Source organism: Callospermophilus lateralis, chromosome 5 (assembly GCF_048772815.1).
Source record: "Callospermophilus lateralis isolate mCalLat2 chromosome 5, mCalLat2.hap1, whole genome shotgun sequence".
Lineage (NCBI taxonomy): Eukaryota > Metazoa > Chordata > Mammalia > Rodentia > Sciuridae > Callospermophilus > Callospermophilus lateralis.
The window spans coordinates 40398962-40424228 of record NC_135309.1 but is presented as its reverse complement, the minus strand read 5'-3'; the positions used below and the strand labels follow the sequence as shown (position 1 = coordinate 40424228).

Genomic DNA, 25267 nt, shown 5'->3' with positions numbered 1-25267 from the left:
ACCACCAGTACTGCACTGGGGGGGGGGGGGGGGAAGCAGGATGGGGGTTTAAGGGAAAGGGAGTGGGGATTTGGCTCAACAGTAGAACACTTGCCTAGCATGTGCAAAGCCCTGGGTTTGATCCCCAGGACTGCAAAAAAATAGGGTGGGTAGGAAAGAATATTAAAAAAAAAAAAAAAAAAAAAATTTAAAAATCACTTGATCTTCCTGCACCAAAGTACAATACTTTGTTACTATTACCTTAGCTATGTGAATGCGGACACATTTTGGTTCCATCATCTATTGTATTGGAATAAAAATATTTTCAGCTAACTAAAAAGGGAATAAATCATATATTTTAGGGGTGAAACTTATTAGAAAGTATTTTTAATTTTTTTAAATAAAAACAATATTTTTATTATTCTCATCTCCTCTGAGTTAGAGTCCTTTTGCTTTTTCATTTCATCCAGGAAATCTAAGAATTTCCCTTCTCATCATTTACAATTTGGGTAAACAGAGAGTTCACACTTAGGAGCTGGGGTTATAGCTCAACAATAGAGCACTTGCCTCACCCTTGTGAGGTACTGGGTTTGATCCTCAGCACCACATAAAAAATAAATAAATAAAATAAATAAAGATATTGTGTCCATCTTTAAAAAAACTTTAAAGAAAAAAGAGTTCACACTTACCTAATATTTTTATTTTTCTACAGCTGCACAGTTGGAGATCTTCAGACCAAGATAGATGGTTTGGAAAAGACTAATGCAAAGCTTCAGGAAGAGGTTTGTAACTTATTGAAACCCTTGAACAAACAGAATGACCCAAAATTAAGAAAAATGGTACTGTTGGTATATCTCACCAGAGTTTCTCACTGTTAGGAAGGGGGATTATTAACCTTGGGTTGAGCTGCACATGGGACAAGAGAATATCTGTGTTCTGCCCTATTCAGGACTCCCAGTGGGACACCTCAGCTGATCATGAGCCAGTTCTTAGTGTCTTAGGTTTTATCATCCCAAAGTAACAGTACTTTGCAACAGTCCAGCTTCTGCCTGTCAAAGTGCAGTTTCTTCCTCTTTTCCACCTTTCCTGTGATGTCATATGCCTCCCTGCTGCCCTAGAAGGCACAAACTCCATTATGAGAGGCACCGTAGCCCACCCCTTCTGTTTTGGCCTCTCAGGAGCATGGAAACGGTCTCCCCACAGCATGGTCTTTCTCTGCTTTCTCAATAGGAAGAGAGAATGAAAGGACAGGAAGAAGGAGGGCTGAGGCCGAGGAAGACAGCTTGCTGCCAGCTGCCCGGCAGGCTCTTTGGTGGACACATCTTGTCTCCTGTTAGCAGGAGGGGGGTTGCTCAGCCTTTCTGAGGCTTTCCACAGGTAGCGGTCCCTGCTGCTCAGGCCTCCCCACTAGTCTCTTGGAAAGGAAGAGGACTTTGAGATGGAAAAGAAACACCTCCAAGACATGGAGACAGGGGACAGTGAAAGGAGACTCAGTGAGCACACCTTTGTAACAAGGACCCTGGTTTAAGGCACACTTTAATTGACTGCTTTCTCCTGAGGGGCCAGTCCTGAAGGCTTTCAGAGGAAGAGCTCAGATTTATAAGAGAGGAAGGAAATTCAAAGACAGTGTTCATTGGTAGGGGCATCATGGGAGAAACTTCACTGAACTTAGCATAGGAAGACACGGTCACCTTGGTAGGTCTTTGAGCCTCACTTTTGTCTTAAAGTTGGGTGATAATACATACTTTACAGTATTGTCATAAAGATTGCCAACTGAATATCATGACTATGCCTGATAGAATAGTTGTGAGGGTTGGGGAGTACTTGAATGTGAATTGATTTTAGAATGAGCAGATCACTTTATATTCTCTCAGACTAGGTAGCATGCTTTGACTGAAGGTCTGATTTCACTATCAAAACTGAACAGCTGGGTTGTTTTTGTTAAAAGCAAATGATATAAGACAAGATTTTAGAGAAAAGTATTCCTCCTTCAAGGTATGCTCTCTGTATGTTCAGAGAGTAGAGAAAAGTAGCTTACCACCTTGATCTGCTTCTTCCCTTTTGAGAGTAGTACCCCTTTTAAAACCTTAAGGTGTCTTGCTTGGGCACAGCAATGGCTTAGAAACCCAACTGGCTTCCAAGCCTGAATGGAAAGTAATTCTGAGGAGTTTTACTGCTTTTGACAAAAGTGAAAGAGAGGCATTCAATGGCTCTAGGTCCTTTCACTGGGAAATGATGCTGAGGACAGAGCCAGGTACCAGAGACAGATATCAAGCTACTTGCTCCCCTCCAGCCTCCCCATCTCTCTGCAAGCTGTGTTCTGAGTCTAGAATAAGGAGGGACCTAGCTGCTATATTTTATCATCTCCCTTACTTCTTGTAATATCCTTTCCTCAGGCAGATCCATCCAACTTCTATATACTTTTCCCTAAACTTTTCCCTAAACATATTCGAGGAAAGGAAGGATTTCTCTAGGGCATGGCTTTGAACTCACGATCCTCTTGCCTCTGCCTCCCGAGTCACTGGGATTACAGGCGTGTGTCAATGCACCTGGCTTACTTCCACTATAATTTATGTAACCATTTCTCTAGTAGTAGAATTCAGGCTGTTGCGGATTTTTTTGGTCAATAAATCATTGCCCACATGAAGTAGTAGTATATTGCCATTTTTGCAAAGGGAGAAAATCTGAGGAGAGCTGAGATCACTAAGGGCACAGGTAGTTAGATGGGAGAGGGAGTTTTACTATATGCATTTTTGTGTCTTTGGGATTTTGAACCATATATTCCCTATTCAGTATAAGGCATCTGAAAATAAGTTGTTAATTGTGAAGATGCCAAGTAAATGTTTTAATTTTAACAGTAAGATTAACTTTGATGTTAAAAAATGTAAAAATCTCTCTTAATCAGCTGTCAGCTGCAACAGATCGGATTTGTTCACTTCAGGAAGAACAGCAGCAATTAAGAGAACAAAATGAATTAATTCGTGAAAGAAGTGAAAAGAGCGTAGAGGTAAGAAATTGACCTTATAGTTATGTGTCATGTTACTCACTCAGATGTACCTATTGTCAGTCTCAAACTCATATAGTCTTTTCTTGGTATTTGTGGGAGATTGGTTCTAGGATCATCTCCCTAGAATATCAAAATCCAAGTTCCATTATATAAAACAATGTAGTATTTGCATATAGCCTATGTACATTCTCCCAGATACTATAACTCAATCTCTAGATTACTCATAATACCTCATATAGTATAAATGCTATGTAAATAGTTTTTATCCTGTATAATTTAGGGAATAATGACAAGGAATAAGAGTCTGTACATATTTAATACAGAATAATTTTTTTTTTCAAATATTTCCAATTTGTGATTGGTTGAATCTACTGATGCAGAGACTGCAGGTATGAGAGCTGACTATAGTTTTTTGTTTTTGATATCAGGAATTGAACTCGGGGGCACTCCACCACTGAGCCATTTCCCCAGCCCTATTTTGATTTTATTTAGAGACAGGGTCTTACTGAAGTGCTTAGCACCTCGATTTTACTGAGGCTGCCTTTGAACTCGCAATTCTCCTGTCTCAACCTCCCAAGCCTCCAGGATTACAGATGTGCATCACACACCCAACTTGACTATAGTTTAATAATGATCCAGTTCTCAGAATGTGCCTTTGATGTCAGAAAGTACCTCCTGTTTCTGTTTCTGTCCCTGCCAATGTCACTCTCAGGCCCCATGGACCACTTGGACTTCCTAGCCTTATGGGCCTTTATGCCAAGATTTCTGTTCATTATTCAACTTCCGTTCATATGCTGAGGCTTCTGTAATGCCATCCATGATACTCACAGATGGGCTTCTACCCTTCTCCCGTATTCCCAAAGTTCTTTATACATCCTCCATCATAGAATCCACGTATTATTTTGTAAAATTGCCAGCTTGCAGCTGTCTCACCTGACAATTTTAAGGGTAGAAACCCTATCAGATTCACCACTAAATCCACCCAGTGCAAAAAAAAAAAAAAAAAAAATGGTCAATAAATACTGAATGATAGATTGGATAAAAGCCTCTCCTGCTAGGGTCTCTTGTACTGTTTTAAAGAAAATTAAATATAAATTTGCTATTTGAGCCCAACTTTTTAAAAAAATCTATTGGCTTCTTCTCATTCTTTATCTTCAAGTTCTAATACCGTTATAGATTTCACCTTTATCATGCTAAGAAAGCAGAAATTGTCCTACATATTTTCAAAGTTTAAATACTCTGTAGCTACTTTGTTTTCCATAAGCAAACCATTCATCTTGGTGTTCTTGATTGCTATAGATAACAAAACAGGACACCAAAGTTGAGCTGGAGACTTACAAGCAGACCCGGCAAGGTCTGGATGAAATGTACAGTGATGTATGGAAGCAGCTAAAGGAGGAGAAGAAAGTTCGACTGGTAAGTATGCAAGACTGGGCATCCTTAGGAAGAATTTCTCTGTAGCTCTCCAAGTTAAATCTATTTCTTTTTTTTTTTTTTTTTAAGTTGTAGATGGACACAATACCTTCATTTTATTTATTTATATGTGGTGCTGAGAATCGAACCCAATGCTTCACACATGCTAGGCAAGCTGAGCCATGACTCCAACCCTTCTGTCTACACACTTTTTTTTTTTTTTTTGGACAGGGCGGGTACCAGGATTGAACTCAAGGGCACCTGACCTCTGAGCCACATCCCCACCCCTATTTTGTATTTTATTTAGAGACAGGGTTTCACGAGCTTTTTGCTCGTGATCCTCCTGCCTCAGCCTCCTGAGCCACTGGAATTACAGGCATGCACCAACACAACCAGCCCTTTTCACGTGTGTGCTAAAACCTGATGCTACTCACAGGAAGTTGTTAGTTTGAGGGTTGGGGGTGTGGCTCAGTGATCAGATGTCCCTGAGTTCTATCCCTGGTACAAAAAAAAAAAAAAAGAAGAAGCTGTTAGTTTTTTTAAAAATCCTAATGAAATTCTGCATTGTCATTTATATTTTGTTCCCATTTTATAAACATTTTTTAGAGGTTGCTATGAGACTAGACTCACGATTTCTTTGACAATACCATTCTCTTATGCCATGTCCAGTGCAGCCAGTCTGGCAGGTTCTAGTGAGGGGCAAAGGGGGATAAGAAAAATAAAGACTCACAGACAGATTTTGAAGATAACAGCTGGGGTCATGTGGAGCGCTGCTCTCTAATGGAGAAACAGGTCTAAAGAATTAACACCAGCAATCTTTATTTATATATGTCTCATTATCAGATAAAGACTATGCAAACATTATTCTTTGTATTCATGAAAGTTAGAGTTGGCAACATTATGCAACTTATTGCGCAGTTACATTCTACAGTTGCAATGTGCAATATGCAGCTTTGTGTAGCTCTCAAGAAAGTCCATTGTTTAAGTTACTATTATGAGGGTATATTCAGGAGCAGGGGAGCTTGGTGAAACATTGTGGTTGTCTAGCAAGAAAGTTCCTCTATTCCAGGAATTGTGTGCCTGAGATCAAGGTTGATGCTAATAAAACTCTAGCACAGAGCTTCCTCATGGAGGGCATTACCACAACAGGTAGGCATCCTGCACCTTTGCACAGAAACTTTACCAGGCACCAAGCATCAAGCAACCCCAGTCTCAGACTCGGCACTTCCATTCTCAGTCTGTGCTCTCCACACTCTTTGGCTATTATTTCCATTTATCTGTCTGTCAGTGGCGCAAGTTCTTTATTAAACACATTTTTCTTCTTCTTTTTGGTACTGGGAATCAAACCCAGCAGCACTTCACCAATGATCTACATTCCTGACTCCCCCCACCTCTTTTCTTTTTTGGAGACAGAATCTTGCTAAGTTGCAGGGGCTGGCCTGAAACTTGAGATCCTCCTACTTCAGCCTCCCAGAGTTGCTGGGATTTTTGCCACTACATTCCCTATCAGCCCAGTTTTTCCCTCCTTCCTCATTTAGCTTTATTGGAATAGTTTAAAATTACGTTTTCTATTTTTTAGGACTTCAGTTGTTTTTTTAAACCCAATTTGTAGCTAGCTTTACTTATTTGCTTCCTTGAATGAATGTGGGGCAAAGTAGCCTAAGTTATTCAGGGTGAAAAGAACCATTTCAAAATGGTTAGCATGCAATAGGTTCAATCCCAGCCCCAGCCAAAAAAAAAAAAAAAAAAAAAAAAGAAGAAGAAAGAAAGAAATTTTCAAAATGGTTGTATATTTTTTGCCATAAAATAGCAAATCAATCCAGAGATTGTAACATTGCAACATCAGATCCCTTCTAGCATGCAAGCACAAGACACATTTTAGATTATGGATTCTAATTCTCTGGGTTTGGAGAACTTGGTTGCTAGAACTGTAGGCTCTTATTGCCAAGTCAGCTTTCTAGTGATTTAATGTAAAGCCAAATTTAATTATATGATGAGAAAAAGGGGAGAAACTTAACCTCCAGACAGACTTTTCTCAAACCTGTTCTGATTTGTAATTTGTCTTTTAATCATTGCCCAAGATACTACCCCAGTTAAATATATTTTTATTATCTACTTTAATTGCATTTTTCTTGTAAATATTCTTTAAAGGAACTAGAAAAAGAGCTGGAGTTACAAATTGGAATGAAAATGGAAATGGAAATCGCCATGAAGCTACTGGAAAAGGATACCCACGAGAAGCAGGACACACTTGTTGCCCTACGCCAACAGCTGGAAGAAGTCAAAGCAATTAACTTACAGATGTTTCACAAAGTTCAGGTGGGAATTGGCTTTGGGTCTATATCATAATCTGGTTTCCTGCTGCTTTCCATGTGCTCCCTTTCAGTCTTACATCATTCTTCCTGCTGAATGGGCATATAAATATCTGTGAGTGCCCAGTATGTTTAAGACCTGGTCCTTGGCCCTTTTGTGTTACTACATTTATTTTTTTGAGTATGACAGCAGTCCTTGTGAAATGAGGAGAATGGAAATGACAGGGCAGAACTAAGCGGTTAAATCACATAACCCTGCTGGCACAACTAAAGCATGATATCTTTTTAATGCAAGCCAAACTTTATCAGTGTCTCCTAGCTGTTTACTTCTATTTCAGTGATTCATTGTATGCACTAAGAGATGGAGAAAGGAATTAAGGGTAGCATTTAGTATTATCTTCTCCAAACTTTGCCATGAATTTATTCTTGCTGAGCCTCTGGGTCACACAGCTAGTTGCTTACTTCTCTTTTGTCACTTCAGAGTGATCAAAGGAAACTATCCCAGAAAGAATCAATCAGAGTTTGAAAAATAGCATCTAAAAATTATATAGGTTTTTCCCAGAAGCCATCCACAAGGGTACCATTCTGTGTCCTAAAACTTTTTTTGAAACGTTCTGGTTCCTATTTTATTGCCAAAATAGACATACTTCATTTTCCATGGACATAGTTTGACCCTCACTTCCAGTAATGTCTATGTCACAGATAATGTGAGAGCAGACACATTTCTTCTGCCTTTGGGGGTCGGGGGGACTGTTAAGGGCTGGGGATAGCTCAGTTAGTAGAGTGCTTGCCTCTCATGCACAAGGCCCTAGGTTCAATCCCCAGCACCACAAAAAAATAAATAAATAAATAAATAAATAAATAAATAAATAAATAAATAAATAAAAACTGTTATGTAAGATGAAATAGGCTGGGGATGTGGCTCAAGCAGTAGCGCGCTCGCCTGGCATGCGTGTGGCCCGGGTTCGATCCTCAACATCACATACAAACAAAGATGTTGTGTCCGCCGAAAACTAAAAAATAAATATTAAAAAAAAAAGATGAAATAATAAAGGAGAAAAATAATTTTACCCTTTTTACAAATGATCTATTTTAATTTTTTTCATGTTTTCTTCTGTTTTGAGACCATAGAGAAACATAAATTTAGTTAGTGTTGTGTGTTAGGGGAAAACCACTATCTAAAATAGAATAGCTTATAAATATGGAAGTTTGTATTTATGTGACAGAAGAGTTCCAATGTGACCATTTTAGACTAGCATATATACTCTCCACAGTCATTCAGGGGCCTAGGCTAATGCACCTTAAGCTTTCCAGGCTACTCTAGTTGTTACCATTCCTGTAATAAGAAGGATGGAGAAGAACAAAAGTCCAAGGCCAAGGATTTCCTGTCTAGCAGTGAGATACAAGTTGCACACATCACTTCCAGTGAGTTCTATGGGAAAGAGTTAGTCACGAAGGCCACACTTGGCTTCAAGGGCATTCTGAGAGAATCATCTTTCCTGGGCCACAGGCCTGATAAAGGGGAGAATATTTGTGGGTAGACACAATTGTCTGTATGATAGCCATCTTTACAGGAACTGCTATTGAAGTCCCATCTGGTTCCTCCTCCAAAACTGTAGGCCCTGACTAATGGTTAGCACTTTCCAACAGCCCATGTACCCTGGAGCTGAAAGACAGCTGTTTCTCACAATAGCCCATCATATTAGTACAGGATGGTACAAAGATGCACCCAACAGAAGCACCCATTTGGAAAAGGGAAACATGGTAGGCAGTTGCTGGCCCATAAGTAGTTGCTTATGCCCTCTGGGCAGGAACTGTAAAGGCTGTGGCACTTAATGGTAGGCTGTTTCTTAGCACTTATTGCTTCTATGGTACTGCCTTCTGAAAGAGCTTCTATATTAGCTAAAGTCCACCATCTTCCTCAGTAATATTCAAGGGGGAATCAAGAGACATGTCCAGAGACAAAAAGCAGTTTTGATGGCCAGCTTTTTGCTGGTGTCACTTGGCCAGCATGGCAATTGTAATAGGAACCAAACAGCCACAAGAAATTTTCAGACCAGACTCATGGCTCCTTTGACAGTACAGTGGCCTCATTCATCACTTCTGGTCTGTCTGTGAGCAGAGTTCATTGAATACAGTTCTCATACCTATGTCATTGCTCTATGAATGTCTATTTTGTGTGTGTGTGTCTCTCTCTCCATCCTATTAATAGCAGATAATTCAAAACAATAGTTATAGGTGTGAGAAAACAAAATTTGATCTGATTTTTGCTGCTTGAGAAATTTGTTTTAGTGCTGGGAATTAAAACCAGGGCCTAATGCACACTAGGCAAGTAATTTGCCACTGAACTGTATCCCTGTACTGTGTGGGAAGTTTTTTGGGGGGTCGATGGAAGTGGATACTGGGGATTGAACTCAGGGGCACTCCACCACTGAGCCACATCGCCAGCCTTATTTTATATTTTATTTAGAGACAGGGTCTCACTGAGTTGCTTAGCACCTCGCTTTTGCTGAGGTTAGCTTTGAACTCGGGATCCTACTGCCTCAGTCTCCCAAGTGGCTGGGATTACAGGCATGTGCCACTGTGCCTGGCTCCATGTGAGAAGTTTTATAGAGCCTTTATTACTCAGTTTTTAGTCTTATCTCATATATTGTAAGGTCCAGAAGAGCTGGCTTTACAAACCCTGTGAGGGTTTACCTTTGGACTCTGTATTCCTGTGCATCTCTCTTTACAAACCTCAACTCTTTGGGCTCTTCCCTATTCCCAGCACCTTGCCCAGATAGCAAGGATAGCCAACACATATTAACATTTTGGCTCTTCTCAGCCACTTCTCCTGGAGCACCAGCAGAGTTGACATATGCTCTGTTTTCCAAGTTTAGGTGAGTGATAGTTTTACTAACTGCTTTGCCATAACTAACAAGGATCCCCAGCTTTCTGGTTTGTTGCTTCTGCTTTGGCAACGCTAACCCATCTGCTGAGTCACTGCACATATGTTAGACTTTTATTATGGCAGCACTGTGATCCAAGTTACTCTCTGTTCCTCTTAAAATTGTATCCAGTTATTTTCACTTCAGACCCTTTCCACTTTAGGCTTCAAATGTACACAGTTGAATTCATCATATTCCTCATTTTGAGGCTCGTGATAATATTAAATACCTCTTGGAGAGTTTTTCCCCCTTCAGTACTAGGGATTAAGCCCAGAGGCAGTTTACACTGAGCTGTATCCCCAAATACTTTTGTATTTTTTATTTTGAGACAGGGTCTCAGTAAGTTGCTGAGGCTGGCCTTGAACTTGAGATCCTCTTGCCTTAACCTCCTGAGTCCCTGGGATTATTGGCATGGGCCACTCACTACACACACAGCTGTCTCTGACATTTCTATTCTGTTTGATGGTTATTGTTTGAATAACCATAGCTTTACAGAATGTTTTGATAGTAGATTGTGTTAGTTTGCCAGGGGTATTATAACAAAGAACCAAAAACTGATGGCTTAAGAGAAATTTCCTGTTTCTGGATTCTGAAGACTAGAGGTCTAAGATCAGGGTGTCAGCTGAGTTGGTATTTTGGAAGCTGTAAGGAAGCATCTTTCCCATTCCCCTTTCTTAGCTTTTGCTGGTTCCTGGCAACCCTGGCATTCCATTCTTGGTAAGCATCACCCCCATCTCTGCTGTCTTCTCCCAGCATTCTCCTGCATGCTTGTCTGTGTGCCCATAGCACCTTCTCATACTCATCAACAGTATCAATAGAATTAAATGTGGATATCAGCAATGGGACCCACTAGTGTTGGAAGTACGGGCAGTCTTTTGGGACTGACTTTTCCACCTGTGGGCACTAACTCTGCATAATTAGTATCAGAATTGAATTGAACTATAGGATATCATTTGTTGTCAGCATGGGTTGTTGGTATGGGAATACCCATACATTTCATGTCAGTCTGTTGTGAGAGCCAGGCATGGTGGCGCAAGCCTGTAATAACCAGCAGCTCAGGAGGCAGAGGCAGGCGGATTATGAGATCAAAGCCAGCCATTTTCACATTTTGGCATCCCTGAAATCAAGATGCCTTTCACAGTCAGTGGCATGACATGTTTCAGTTTTTTTGTTTTTTGTTTTTTTTCCCCACGGCACTTAAAATGATGATGTGTCTTCAGTGTGGTGAAATACCACATAGTGGGCTGGGGTTGTGGCTCAGTGGTAGAGCACTTGCCTAGCATGAGTGAGGCATTGGGTTCAATCAACTTAGTGAGGCTCTGAGCAACATAGTGAGACCCTGTCTCTAAATAAAATATAAAGCAGGCTGGGGAGATGGCTCAGTGATTTAATGCCCCTGGGTTCAACCACCTGGTACCAAGGAAAAAAAAAAAACGTGCTGTGAGAAAAAACAGACCACCCTCTCCTTCATCATATTCTGCTTTCTCATTTTGTAGGTTTGCACTATAACTCATTTTCAACTTTTGAAATGATGCTCGTTTGTTTTGTCTTTATTTCATTAAAAAACACTTACTAAACTTTGAAATTAGCCACAAGAACTACTCTAGGGGGCTAGGAGAGGAGCTTAGTGGTAGAGCACTTGCCTAAAATCTAAGAGGCCCTGGGGGTCTATCCCCAGCACCATACACACACTAAAATAAAATTAACTGTGCCTCTCATATTTGACAGAAGTACTTCATCATCCACGAGGCACATTTTTCACATTTTGATATCCCTGAAATCAAGATGCTTCTTACAGTCAATGGCATGTCGTGTTTCAGTTTGTTTGTTTTTTTGTTTTTTTCTTTCTTTTCACAGCACTTAAAAATGATGATGTGTCTTCAGTGTAGTGAAATACCACTTAATGGGCTGGGGTTGTGGCTCAGTGGTAGAGCACTTGCCTAGCATGCATGAGGCACTGAGTTCAATTCTCAGCACCACATATAAACAAATAAATAAATAAAGGTCCATCAATAATTAATAAAAAATTTTTTAAAAAGAAATACCACATGGTGTTTATTTTATTTTAATTTTGTTTTGTTTTATTGTAGTATTGGGGATTGAACCCTGGAGCATTCTGCCTCTGAGCTACACATCCCCAGCCCTTTTAAATTTTAATATGAGACTGGGTCTTGCTAAGTTGCTGAGGCTGGCCTCAAACTTGGGATTCTCCTGCCTCAGCCTTCTGAGTAGGTGGTCAGAGAATATAGGCTGGATGTTATTCAGGAATTTATTAGGACTAATGTCTCTTCAGCCTGTCTGTGTCCTTTTATTTTCAAGGTGCCACTTGTAAACATAAAAGAGTGCCCCATCCTGGTTACTTGTAATGTGTTGTGATTAAAAGCCTGAACTGAGAAAGTCATACAGATGTGGGAGTAAACCCAGCCTCACTCCTCACGTGCCCTCTATAGAACCTTGAGCTACTGGCTTTCTCTTTCTAAGCATCCCTCTTTTAATGGGAGAAATGGGACTATCATTGCCTCCCTTGAGACAGCTGAGAGGAGGTGTCAGATGAATTGGCAGATTTTCCTGGCACAGGGGACAGCTCAGGAACACTTGAGTCTGCTCTAGCTATGGAGGGGCAGATTCCAGTACCTCCCTCTTTGCTCTTCTTCCTGTTAGCAGAGCTAATGTCTTCCAAGGATCTAGGGAAGAGCAGCAATTAATGCAGTATTCTTGAAAGTGTTAAAACATGCAAGGTTAACATTTAGACCTTATTTATAATGTGGAACAGACATAGGGGGAAAGGTGGGCAGCAATGTGAACCCTTTTCCTTGCTTTTTTAGAATGCAGAGAGCAGTTTACAGCAGAAGAATGAAGCCATCACATCTTATGAAGGAAAAACAAATCAAGTTATGTCTAGCATGAAACAAATGGAAGAAAGGTAATCACTTCCCCTGGCAGACAGTCCACCCCTAGAACATGCTAGGCATTTTGGGGGCCTAGAGACCTACTCATAGTCCCTCTTAGGAATACAGATAAGTTGAGGTGACTTCCCTTTTCCAGACTCATAATCTTGCCCAACAAGAAGACTGGATGCAGCAGTGTGACCTAAGCACATAATCAGTTAATCTGCCTTTTGGTCACTGTGAAATCAAACTGTCCTCTCAGGGGTTAGAACCATATAATGAGTGCCTTCTCGCTGATATTTGATATTTCACATTTATATATCAAGTCATCAATGGATCACAGTAAATTCCAAAAATAGCCCACACAAATATGCTTAACTTGTTTTTACAAAGGTGAGAGTACAAGTACAGAAGGGAGAGTCTTTTCAGTAAATGATATTGGAACAATTGGATACCCGTATGCAAAGCAAGGAACCTCAGTCTACACCTCATGTGTCTATAACAGTTAACTGAAAATGGATCATAAATTTCAGTGTAAAACTAAAAACTATAAAACTTTTAGAATAAAACATAAAAGATCTTCATAATGTTAGAGTAGGTAAAGAGATCTTTTTTGCAGGTATAGCATAAAAGCATAATTCATAGGAGAAAAACTTGATAAATTAGACTATCAAAATTTTAAACTTTCATTCTGTGAAAGACATAGGAGAATAAAAAGGTGAGATGTAAATTTGAAGAAAATTTACAGATCACATATGACAAAGAACTTGTATCCAGAATTTATAAAGAACTCTTAAAAACTCAAGCAAACAATCTTATTTAAAAATGGGCAGAAGTGGGGCTGGGGTTGTGGCTCAGTAGTGGAATGTTCACTTAGCACATGCAAGGCCCTGGGTTCGATTCTCAGCACCACATAAAAATAAATAAATAAAATAAAGGTATTGTGTCCAATACATTTAAACAGATATTCACCAGAGGACATACGAACAGAACATAAGTACATGAAAAGACATTCAGTATCAATAGCCATTAGAGAAATGAACAGTAAAATGATGAGATCCCACATATCTATCAGAACAGCTAGTTTTTTGTTGTTGTTGTTTTGTTTTTTTCTTTTTTGAAACCAGGTCTCACTATGTTGTCCAGAATGTCCTTAAGTGATCCTCCCACCTCAGCCTCCTGAGTACCTGGGACTATAAGAAAGTAGTACCATACCCAGATAATTTTTTTTTTTTTTTTTAATGACAGTACCAAGTGCTAATGAGGACACAGAGCAGTTGGAATTCTCATACATAATTAATGGGAGCACAAAGTGGCACAACCACTTTGGAAAACAGACTAAACATCTGTAATCCCAGTGGCTCTGGAAGCTAAGGCAGGAGGATCTCAAGTTCAAAGCCAGCCTCACCAAGAGCGAGGCACTAAGCAACTCAGTGAGACCATGTCTCTAAATAAAATACCAAAAAAAAAGGCTGGGGATGTGGCTCAGTGGTTGAGTACCCCTGAGTTCAATCCCTAGTACCCACCCCCCACAAAAAAAAACTGAATATCTTTATCACATGACCCAACAATTGTGCTCCTAGACATATTCGAAAGAGAAATGAAACTTATATCCATACAAAAACCACTACACAAATATTTACAGCAGCTCTATTCATAATTGTCAAAAACTAGAACCAATCCCAGTGTCCTTCATTGGATAAGTAGATAAACAAACTGTGGTAAAGTATAATTCCATTTATATCATTCTCAAAAAGGTAATGCCATAGTGTCCCAGAACAGATGAGTGGTTGCCACAAGTTTGGGATGGGGAGAGGATATGATTACAGTGGGACAAAACTAGGGTTTTGGAGTAATATAACTGTTGTGTATCTTGGTTTTGGTTGTGGAGTATCTATGTCTTGCTATACAGGTGCTAAGACTCTACATATACACACACAAGTCAGTTAGACTGTAAGTTAGTTTTAAAGAAAAAATTCACTGGGCTGGGGGTGTAGCTTAGTGATAAGGCACTTGCCTGGCATACTTGAAGCCCTGAACTCAATTCCCTGTAACACTAACATGCACAGAGAGAGAGAAAAAAAAAACAAAAACTATTCAGAAGGCAGAAGGACTGCATTAACCCAAGAGTTCAGTACCAGCCTGGGTAACATAGCAAGACTGACTCATTTTAAAAAAAAAAAAAAAAAAAGGAAATATTCAAGCCAATGATAACTGTACCTTAAACTGAGATGACCCTTTTCTTACAAAGATGGAGTCCATGCGTGTGCTTGCCTCTAGGTTACAGCATTCTGAAAGGGCAAGACAGGGGGCAGAGGAGCGGAGCCACAAGCTGCAGCAGGAGCTCGGCGGGAGGGTCAGCGCCTTGCAGCTGCAGCTTTCACAACTTCACGAGCAATGGTAGGAAAGAGCTGTGGTAGGCAGAAGCATGCTGGGGAGGACTGGGAAGGTGGCTTCCAATCTTTTTTCTCATCTCCAGAAAGAATTGGGAACAAATAGTGTTCTACCCCAGAGTTTACCCCAGCAAACGTAGGATTAGGATGAGATCATATATGCTAAGTGAAAAAACAATAATAAGAGAAAAGACATAGCTCTTCCCCATGTGACGAACGATGTTAGAAGCAGATTCCAGGGACCCCACCCAGGACTACTCAACTGGTGAGAGAGAAGAGTCAGGATTTAAGTGGAATGTCATCTCTGACCTTGATCACCTTCTTCTGCTTCCTTCCTCCCATATTCTTGGCTGTCTATAGGCTATCATACGCAGAATAAATACTGAATTTTCTTGATCCTCAGGTCTCTATCTCAGGAAGAGTATTCACTCGTGTGGTGTGAATACTAGCATTCCTAGTCCTTATGGAAGTGCAGGTGACCCTTAGGGAAAAGGAAACCTGACTTCACTACCTTGTTGAAGGGTTTAGATGCTCCTGTGGAAATTCAGGTGGTTCTGCCTTCCCTGTGGAGTGAATTGTGAATCTTCTATGAAAAACCTCCATTGAGACTAACTGGTTTTGTTTTGGGAAAACAGTTCAAGTCTAGAGAAAGAGTTGAAATCAGAAAAAGAGCAAAGACAAGCTCTTCAGCGAGAATTACAGCATGAAAAAGACACCTCCTCTCTGCTCCGAACAGAACTACAGCAAGTAGAAGGATTAAAGAAGGTAAGGTGAAATTTCCTTGAGAGAAAAAGAGCATCCAGCAGTCCCCATGCTCCTCTGCTAAAGAGATGCTCCTGCCTACTCCTCCATGTGCCCTTTGTGTGGGAGCCAGGCCCTGTTCTAGGGTTTGTTGCTATTCCCAACCCAGTAAAGCATCTGAGGAAAAGGTACAGACAAATCATAAGTCAATAAGCCACCAACCAAATAAACTCAGAGAATGTTAAGTGCTATGAAAAGAATAAAACAGGAGGGTTTCCTCACAGTGAGGCAGAGGATCTGGGAAGAGAAAAACTGACAAGCAGAGGCTTGAATACTGAGCAAAGACAGCCCAGGAGACTTGGCAGGGTACCTTTCAGGCCAGCAGTCCATTTCATTTGAGAACAATCACCATCTACTGGTGGAGAGCCAGTGGCAGATTTGTAGGAAAGAAAACTAGAGTATTGTAGGAGAGTTCAATATTTTTGAACATATGCCCATCTGTACTTTGACCCCAGAGGTTGGCCAGCCACTCTGTCCAGAGTCAGGTCATCTCTAGGAAGCAGACTGAACCAGAGCCCAAAATAAGCCCTAGGGAAAACCTGAGGCATACATTTTCCCTGGTATCACCTCTGTCCTCTGGAGGCCCCAACTTGTTTGAAGATATGTCCTGGATCCTGAGGCTTCTGTGAGCAAGAGAAGAGGGGGTGCTAGTACGGCATCACTGCCTGGTTATAGAATTGGACACCTCTCAGGAAACTACGAGGTGATCTGAAAATGTTTTCCCTAATGTAGTCAGCCAACTTCCCAGGAGTTTCTACCATTCTGGATAAAGTAGTTCCAGCCTGGTGTACTGTGACTTGCAGAGGTCTTCCCTTGTTGACGGGGGGCGGAGGGGTGTCATACAACAGGTTCCCAAGCAGGATTGAGCCAAAAAAGTGCACTGCCTTCACCATACCTTCCGGTCACAAGGGTCTGTTGTCACCAACACAGCTTCCAGACCTAGGTTTTGTTGCATTGATGAGGTAGTAGATACTGCTATGCAGTTATAGCCAAGAGGTTCTCTTGGTTGCCATTAGAAAGTGTTTTAAGTTGCTCTTGAAGGGAAAGGTTCCGCAGGACTCAGAGGGGATGAGGGGGGAAGTAGAGGACAAGAGGGGACCTTTAGAAAGTTATGCTGCATCACAGAACATATTCCTCTATTCCTCCTCAAAATATTTTGGTCTGTATTTGAAATACCTCCTCCACCCGTCCCCTAACAAAAGAAATAATGTGTCTGACATCACCAATAAGCCTCAGGATGCCTTTGAGTCCTTGATAAGTTGTAGGTTCCCAAGGTACAGGGGAGCATGTCTGGGGGAGCTGCTCACTGCTTGGTCTAAGTCTCATTGTTGTTCCCATCAGCCCGAAAATCCTGTGTCTCCATTCTGGCCTTGCCAGGTGTGCTGGTCCCAGATCAGAGTCTGTGTCCCCCATTGAGCTTCCATCCCTCACACAGCTTTTCATATAGTCTTAAGTGGACTCAAACTTGGTATTCTCCTACCTCAGCCTCAAGCTGCTGGCATTACAGATATATAACCACTGCACCTAGCACCTTCATATAGTTTTGTATAAGACTCATCTATATACTTTTTGAAATAGCTGCTTTTAAAAATATCTGTCTTGGGCTGGGGATATACCTCAGTTGGTAGAGTGCTTGCCTCGCATGCACAAGGCCCTGGGTTCAATACCCAGCACCACCAAATAAACAAATAAAAATATCTGTCTTTTTTTTTTTTAAGAGAGAGAGAGAGAGAATTTTTTTTTTTTTTTTAATGTTTATTTTTTAGTTTTCGGCAGACACTACATCTCTCTATGTGGTGCTGAGGATCGAACCCGGGCCGCACGCACTCCAGGCGAGTGAGCTACCACATGAGCCACATCTCCAGCCCAAAATATCTGTCTTTAATAGAAGCCCAAGCAAAGCCTTACTTGCCTTGTAAGGATAACTGTTTTTAATGTGGTTATTCTCTGTCCCATGTCCCCGTCCCCAGCTGAGAGCCCCTACAATAGCACTTACTTTTCAGCTTCCCATTCTTAATAAGTGGGTGAAAAATAATCCACTAATGTCTTAAATGACAATAATGCAACAAACCACATTTTGCTCTTGCAAGATTTTCTGATATAGCCACATGTGGTGGCACACATCTGTAATTTCAGCTACTGCAGAGGCTGAGGCAGCATTGGGATCACAAGTTCAAAGCCAGCTTGGGCAACAGCAAGACCCTGTCTCAAAATAAAGTGAAAAGGGCTGTTGGTGTAGCTCAGTGGTGGAGTACTTACTTAGCACAAAAGCCTGGGTACAATCTCCAGGCACCCAAAAAAAAAAAATCTGATCTTGTTGATCTGGCTACTAAATCTTAAGTGGTGTGCAGTGACAATGTGATTCTATATCAGACCTGGCTTATCCATTTTAGGAGCTGCGAGAACTCCAAGAGGAGAAGGTAGAGTTACAGAAGGTCTGTGATGAGCAAGAACAAGCCCTCCAGGAAATGGGACTGCACCTCAGCCAGTAAGAATCCTGATTCCCCCACCTTCCCCTGGTGTGCAGGGCTGGAGGCTGGGTCTACTAATGTAGCCTCTCCATTAGAAGTATCACACAAGTCCAGTCTGCCCACCTCACCCAAACCTATTTCCTGTTGTTAGAAGGAGGCAGGGCTATTCAGGAGGCCTGCCTGCTTTCAAGGGTGACCTCCTAGGAAGTCAGGCCTCTAAGAGGGGATTAAGCCCTGATATCAACTATGGGGATTTTAATCAGATATTGATTAATTTATTGTGAATATTCTTTTCTATTGACCAGAACACTCATGTTCACAAACTTAATATCTAGGTCCTGAGGATGATGCTGGGTCAACTCACAGTCAGGCCAGAGTGAACAGGGGTGGTTTAAGAAAGACTGCCATGCAGCCAGCACACTGGCCAGCCCTGCCCACCTGCCTTTTCTGGGAGTTGACACTTGAATCCACCAGAGGCTCTTTTCTGTCAGGTTCTGATGGCGCACAGACCCTGGTAGCCTTGACAGGGTTACACAGTGTCCCAGTCTGGATAGATTGCTCTGCACACGTGGCCCTAGAAATAGGTCACACTGCAGATTTTAGACCTTGTCCATTTCTACAATAATTCAATTTTCAAAGAGTGGATAGATAAGTTATTTCTTCTTATGGGTTAAGTCTTTCTTGGTTGCAAGTGATAGAAATCCAACTCTAACTGGCTTAAAAAAAAAAAAAAAAATCAGGAGTCTACCTCCTACCTCTGCTATCCTATTATATACCTCACGGGTGTGTCTGGCCCCCACAGGGGCAAGATGGTACCCAGTGGGACCACTTATCAGAGGAAGTTCCTCTTTCTGCATAGCTACCAGAGACCTGAGGAGTTTACTTTCTGCTCTCCAAAGTCTTGGACTATCACTTAACATAAGTGCCATGACCATAGAGATAGGGGTCTGGTAACCAACATAGCTTGGGCTGAGGTGTTATGTGGCCATCACAGGTCCATGGATGGGAATGAAAATTAGAATAAGCTAGAAACACTCATGTTGCATGTGGGTGTGTACAAACTTGGAATTTTTTTCTTCTCAATATGGAAAGGTCAAAGGTCTTTTTTATTTTTTATTTATTTATTTATTTTTTTTTTTTTTTGGTACCAGGGATTGAACTCAGGGGCACTCAACAACTGAACCACATTCCCAGCCCTATTTTGTATTTTATTTAGAGACAAAGAGTCTTACTGAGTTGCTTAGCGCCTCGCCATTGCTGAGGCTGTCTTTGAACTTGCAATCCTCCTATCTCAGCCTCCCAAGCCATTGGGATTACAGGCATGTGCCCAGCAAAGGTCTTCCATTTTTTAAGAAAAATAAGAGGCATGGTGGCACACACTTGTATTCCCAGCTGCTCAGGGGGCCGAAACAGAATTACAAGTTCAAGGCCAGCTTCAACAACTTAGCAAGACCTCACCTCAAAATTTAAAAAATACAAGAGGACAGGAATGTAACTTAGTAGTAGAGTGCCCTTGATTTTATTCACCAGTATAGTAAAAAATAAAAATAAAAGACAGGTCTTGTGGGAACATATTCTGTATATTCCTACATGCAGATGAAGATGCTGCCTATTCTCCATCCTCACCCACCGACTGTGAGTGAGGGCTTAGACAAGCTTAGGGCTGCTGCTTAGCCCCCTCCCACCCTCATCCCTGCCATCTTCTGGGGCTGACTGTCCTGCAGTGTTCTTACCTGGCTGGGTAATCATCTTGCTCTGGCCTCTGCCCCACTGGGGGCAGCTCCTTGAGAAATGGCAGAGCTAAATGTCTATCCCTGTTTTCCAATCACAGGCCAGTTCTTCAGGCACCTCAGGAACACTTACCAGAAGTAGACTTGGAACTTGGGGATGGCCAGAGCAGGCCACTTGGGTTTGCAGCCAGGAGCGTGCACCATGCTTCCTCCTACCTGTCCTCTCACACTGGACAAACTCAAGGCACAGCTAGAATTTACCCTTCTAATGAGCCGGAGACCTCAAAAATGTCAGTGGCCTTTGATCTTGGAAATGTCCCAGTCACCATGCTGCTCATAGCTGAGTTCTGTAGCTGTTGCAAGGTCAGGCACGTGCAACCCAGACAGGACCATCTAAGGAGTTGCTTTCATGCTGTCTCCCCTTGTCCTTTCTCCCTCCTGCAAGCCAGTACCAGGTGCCAGAAGAGGAAAAACCTGTTCTCAGACCCCACTACCAGCTAAGAAAGTTCCTGTATCTTGGTGATATTTGGGTGCTTCCTGAGTTGTGTTTTCCAGAATTCTTGTGTGTTCAGACTGCCATCATGACCTAATTTGCCAAAGCCTATCCATCTGGACGGTCTCGGTCTCTGATCCTGTCAGCGTGCTGGCCTATTTCTGCAACTGAATAGGGGAGGGAAGGAGCTGTCTGCAGGATCAGTAGTGAATGCCTGATGCTATTTTCTAATCCCTCATTTAGCAATCTGGCCTGTTTCCCCAGAGACCTGCCATTTTGACAGTCAATCTAATGTCAATTTATCTTTTTTTTTTTTTGAGAGTGAGAGAGAGAAAGAGAGAATTATAATGTTTGTTTATTTTTAGTTTTCAGCGGACAACATCTTTGTATGTGGTGCTGAGGATCGAACCTGGGCCGAACGCATGCCAGGCGAGCGCTACCGCTTGAGCCACATCCCAGCCCCTAATCTAATGTCAATTTAGATTGATCTCAGCTTTTAAGAAAGGCTCAGACTTCCCCCAAACTGCAAATGCATAGTTTGATTTTATTTTATTTAGTTCTGCCAATTTAGACCATATTCAGTCCTGTCTCTTATGTGAACAACTAAATAATTATTCCTAACAACAGAGTGGAGAATGAATGAAGCCAGAACAAATGACCAGCCAGGTGTGGTCATTTACAAGCCTGTAATTCCAGCAACTTGGGAGGCCAAAGTAGGAGGACTGCAAGTTCAAGGCTGGCCTGGACAACTTGGAGACCCTGTCTCAATTTTTTTTTTTTTTTTTTTTTTTTGGTGTGTGTCAGGGGTGGGGGGTGCTGGGGATTGAATCCAGGGCCTTGTTAATGTTAGACGAGCAATCTACCAACCAAGCTATCTCCCCAGCCCTCCTCTCTCAAATTAAAAAAAAAAAAAAAAAGAGGCCAGAGGTATAGCTCAATGGTTAAGTGCCCTTGAATTAAATCCTCAGTTCCAAAACAAACAAGACCATCCTTTTGAGCCTGCCTCTTGGAATACTGGCCAGGAAGAATTGAGACCAAGCCTTTCCCTACTGCAAGCACGTCACAGATCCAAAGAAGCCAGAAACCTGGGCTTCTATGAGGTCATTATCAATTTTTAAATGATTGGAACCACTTTAAAATCTTTTCAAATCCTTGCAGGCTACAGTCTGTTCTTGGCCCAGATTTGATTCCAAGCTCAGCCTCAGAGTGTTTCATTTTATTTACACATAAGCCAGTGTGATGAGGTGACTGGGATGACACTTCTTAGTCCTAGTGTTTTCACAGAGCCCACAGTCACTGCAGTTAGTTTTGTTAAAATTCTAGAACCTCTCATTGCTACAAAATTATCTCTTTTTTGCCCTCCAGGTCCAAGCTGAAGATGGAAGACATAAAAGAAGTAAATAAGGCACTTAAGGTATTAGATTATTAATGTTATTAGCATAAGAATCACTACTCATTGCCATGAGTATGTGCATTTATGTGTTCCCCAATCGGATGACAATGTGGTTGAGGCAGTGGAGGTGAAGACAAGAGTTTCATGTCACTTGACACTGGCAATGACTGACAAGTGGACAAGTGTGAGCTGGAACCTAGATCTTCTGATTGCAGTTCCTGTGCCATCAGCTGTACCTTTAAAATAGGCCTAGATGACAGGTACCCCAGAGGAAGGAAAATGTAGAAGGAAGAAAGCTGGAATTTTTTTCCCCCCAGATTAAGAACCAGAGATCATGATATAGGCCCCACTACAGAGCACCATGTCACTTCCGGGAACTTTAAACCAAATCCTGAGATGTTTCTGGACAACTGAAAGATTCTAGATAATTCTGGGGAGCAACATACCACTTAAGAACAGGAACAAGCAGGGAATCCATGTGTGTGCTAGCTGTGGAGAATGGGAGCAGAGGCAAACTTTCTAGGCTTGCCATCACTCCCAGGGCAGGCAGCTCTGCAGCGTGGCCTCCAACACAGGCTATTCAAAGCAGGGCAGCCCCCCTGTTTGCAGGAGCTTTTCTGACTCCATTCTGCTTTGGCAGCAGTGCCAAAGCAGTCCTCCTCCATCTGTCATCCTTTGTGTGTCCAGAACAGAGACTCTCAACATTGCTGTATCTAACTTCTCATGTACAATAGTAGGTCAGAAGCAAAAACTGTCACAGCAACTAACAGCAGTATGAACTTCTATGTAACGTAAGTTTACTTTGTCCCCAGGGCTGGGGATGTGGCTTAGTGGTACAACACTCAATATGTATGAAGCCTTGAGTTCCATCCCCAGCACAAGGGAACAAAACAAAATCAACCCTCCCTTACAGACTGAAAATTCCTTGGCTGTAATTTCTGTAAGACACCTGCCTTGCCTTTATATCCCCCACCATATGTAGAAGTGTACAGCAGTGACAGCTTAACTGTTTACAGGGAGGATATAATCATACAACAGGACCCTGGAGCCACTTAGAGCTCTTTTGAGGTGAGATGCATCCTGGGCCCACATTTAGTAGCCCCAAGGACCTGCTGTTATGTCCAACAGATATTAAAGGGCCAGAAAAGTACATCATTTCTGACCCCAGTCCCTAAGGCTGAATAAAAGACATGTCCTATTTTCCCAGAGAAAGTCCCCCAAAATTCATCTTTCAAAGCCCCAGATGCCTCCTCTACAACTGAGCTAAGCTGCTTCCCAGGGCTGAGGGTGGGGGTTGGGCATTCGTGAGGACATGCTGCACATCTCCCCAGGGACCCATGTCACCAGTTGTCCTGGTCCCACTCAGATATTACCTTCTTCCTTCTGTTAGTTCAGGTAGTTACTCTGGATAGTGTCTCAAACAGGGCTTAAGAGAAGCAAGCACCAGAAACTGACTCTGGTGATGTCAGCCAAAGGGATTTATTGAAAGGGCAAGGGAGAGGCTCAAAGTAACAGGATGCTAGAGAATCTTTTAAGGCCCAGTGGGAGACAGACCAGAAGGCTGAGAGGGCAGGCACCATCTGGAATACATGAATGACAACTGCAGTCATAGCAGTTCCCTACATTACAGCTTGTATGAGGCCACATCTGGCAGGAAAGCAGCAATGCCTCACAAGGAAACGAGATGTGATTAGGGAGGGACAGTAGATGCAGCCAAACATAGGTAATTTCTCTCCCATCAGAGGCCAAGACATAAAATGGAATTCCAGGGTTTTCTTTCTCCTCAGGGTCATACTTGGCTGAAAGATGACGAAGCAACACACTGTAAGCAATGTGAAAAAGAGTTCTCCATTTCCCGGAGAAAGGTATGTAGGGGTGAGTTGTCACTAAGATTCCCCTTTCTCTAGTTCCTTGTCAAACCGGGTGTTAGAATGTGATCACACTCATTGGTCTGCAAATGGGTAATTCTCCCCACCATGTATCTATGCAACTGGCTGTCCAGCCTGGCTCTCATGACACCATTGCAAATTTTCTGTGTGCAACAGGACCAAAGTCTGGCCAATTTGGGCAAAAACAGAATCCAAGGGAAGTCACCAAAAACTCACTGGGGCCCCAGTCAGGGCACTTGCCCCAGGTAAATCTGCCTGTTTGCATAGCCACCTCCAGGATCTAGTAAGACTCCTAGGCCCTCCTCCTTTGGTCAAGGATACAAGGAGACTTGAGCAGCCTCAGCAAAACCAATTGGGCGGAGACAAGAGAGTATGGAAAAGCAAACAAAGCAACACTGGGAATTTAAGGGCAAGTCCTGTCCCACTGCCACTACCAACACCGTCCACACACCTTTGGGTTCCATGTCCACATCTGCTCCTATTAATATCCTTTGGGAAAGGAAAAGCCAGAGTTCTTGCCAGTGCCAGACAGTAGGTTCAGAGCTGGAGACACCCCTCTTGAGGCTGCCTTTTTGATCATGTCTGTCTACAGTGCAGGCCTGACTGGCTCCAGGTGAGTGGTTTGGTTCAAGGTCTGGGTCTAGCCTAACAAGTCTGTAGAACCAGGAGGAGCAGAGGATGCCCACTCTGCCCACCTGGTGTCTGTCACATACTCAAGGAGCCCAAGCACCTAAGAGGTTCATGGCAACAATTTTATAGAGTGACTCCCTCACGCCCCAGGAAGGCTGGCTAAAAACACTGGGTCACCACTCTGGAATGCAGCAATCAGAGAATGAACCAGGATCTCCATAACACTGGGATTGCTAGACAGTGTCACTGTGGGGAGAGACCTCAATGTATTAGGGTGAGTATGCAGATCACATCTCCCTAGATAATCTGTGACTACCTTTTTCCTGTCCTCTAGCACCACTGCCGGAACTGTGGGCACATATTCTGCAACAACTGCTCCAGCAATGAGTTGGCCCTGCCCTCCTACCCAAAGCCAGTTCGAGTGTGCGACAACTGCCACACATTGCTGCTGCAGCGCTGTTCATCCACTGCCTCCTGAGACCTGGCCAGCCACCTTCAAGAGCCTCAGCGTGGAGGGCAGCCTCAGGTACAGTGCCAAACTCTGGGTCTCCAGAGAAGAGAGTCTTGGGAAGTTTGTTTCCCAAGAGAATCAGAGAATGAGATCTCCACTTGGTGGCTGTTGCTCCAGAAGACAGTATGCCAAGTGGCAGGTGAGCACATAGTATGAACTGCTGGACTGAAACTCTTCCATCTGCTTTGTTCCATCACTGACTTTGGTCCATAAACATGATTTCCCTGTCATTTTTCACTTCTCAAATTTATCCTTTTTTATAACAGTTGTACTCTAGTATGCAATCAGTTTTTCTCCTCCCCAAAAATCTTTATTTGTGCAATGCTTTATAGCACAAAGCATCTGTCCTTGTGCTTTGCTTTAGAGATTTGCTCTTCCATGCCCTTGTGAATACCTCTTGTTGGCCATGCAATAAAGTCATTTATTTTTC

General features: G+C 42.3%; 1 protein-coding gene across 1 annotated transcript in view; it reads left to right on the top strand.

Annotated features, from left to right (window-relative positions):
* Positions 1-25267, top strand: part of Rufy1 (RUN and FYVE domain containing 1) — a 56650-nt gene extending 31383 nt beyond the window's left edge. Inside the window, exons 8-18 of the mRNA XM_076856557.2 lie at positions 692-761; positions 2885-2986; positions 4286-4402; positions 6551-6718; positions 12464-12561; positions 14807-14926; positions 15555-15684; positions 18114-18208; positions 21780-21828; positions 23595-23672; positions 24661-25267. Of these exons, the coding sequence (XP_076712672.1) occupies positions 692-761; positions 2885-2986; positions 4286-4402; positions 6551-6718; positions 12464-12561; positions 14807-14926; positions 15555-15684; positions 18114-18208; positions 21780-21828; positions 23595-23672; positions 24661-24804 (1171 nt within the window). The 3' untranslated portion in view covers positions 24805-25267. The remainder of the gene's footprint in view (positions 1-691; positions 762-2884; positions 2987-4285; positions 4403-6550; positions 6719-12463; positions 12562-14806; positions 14927-15554; positions 15685-18113; positions 18209-21779; positions 21829-23594; positions 23673-24660) is intronic.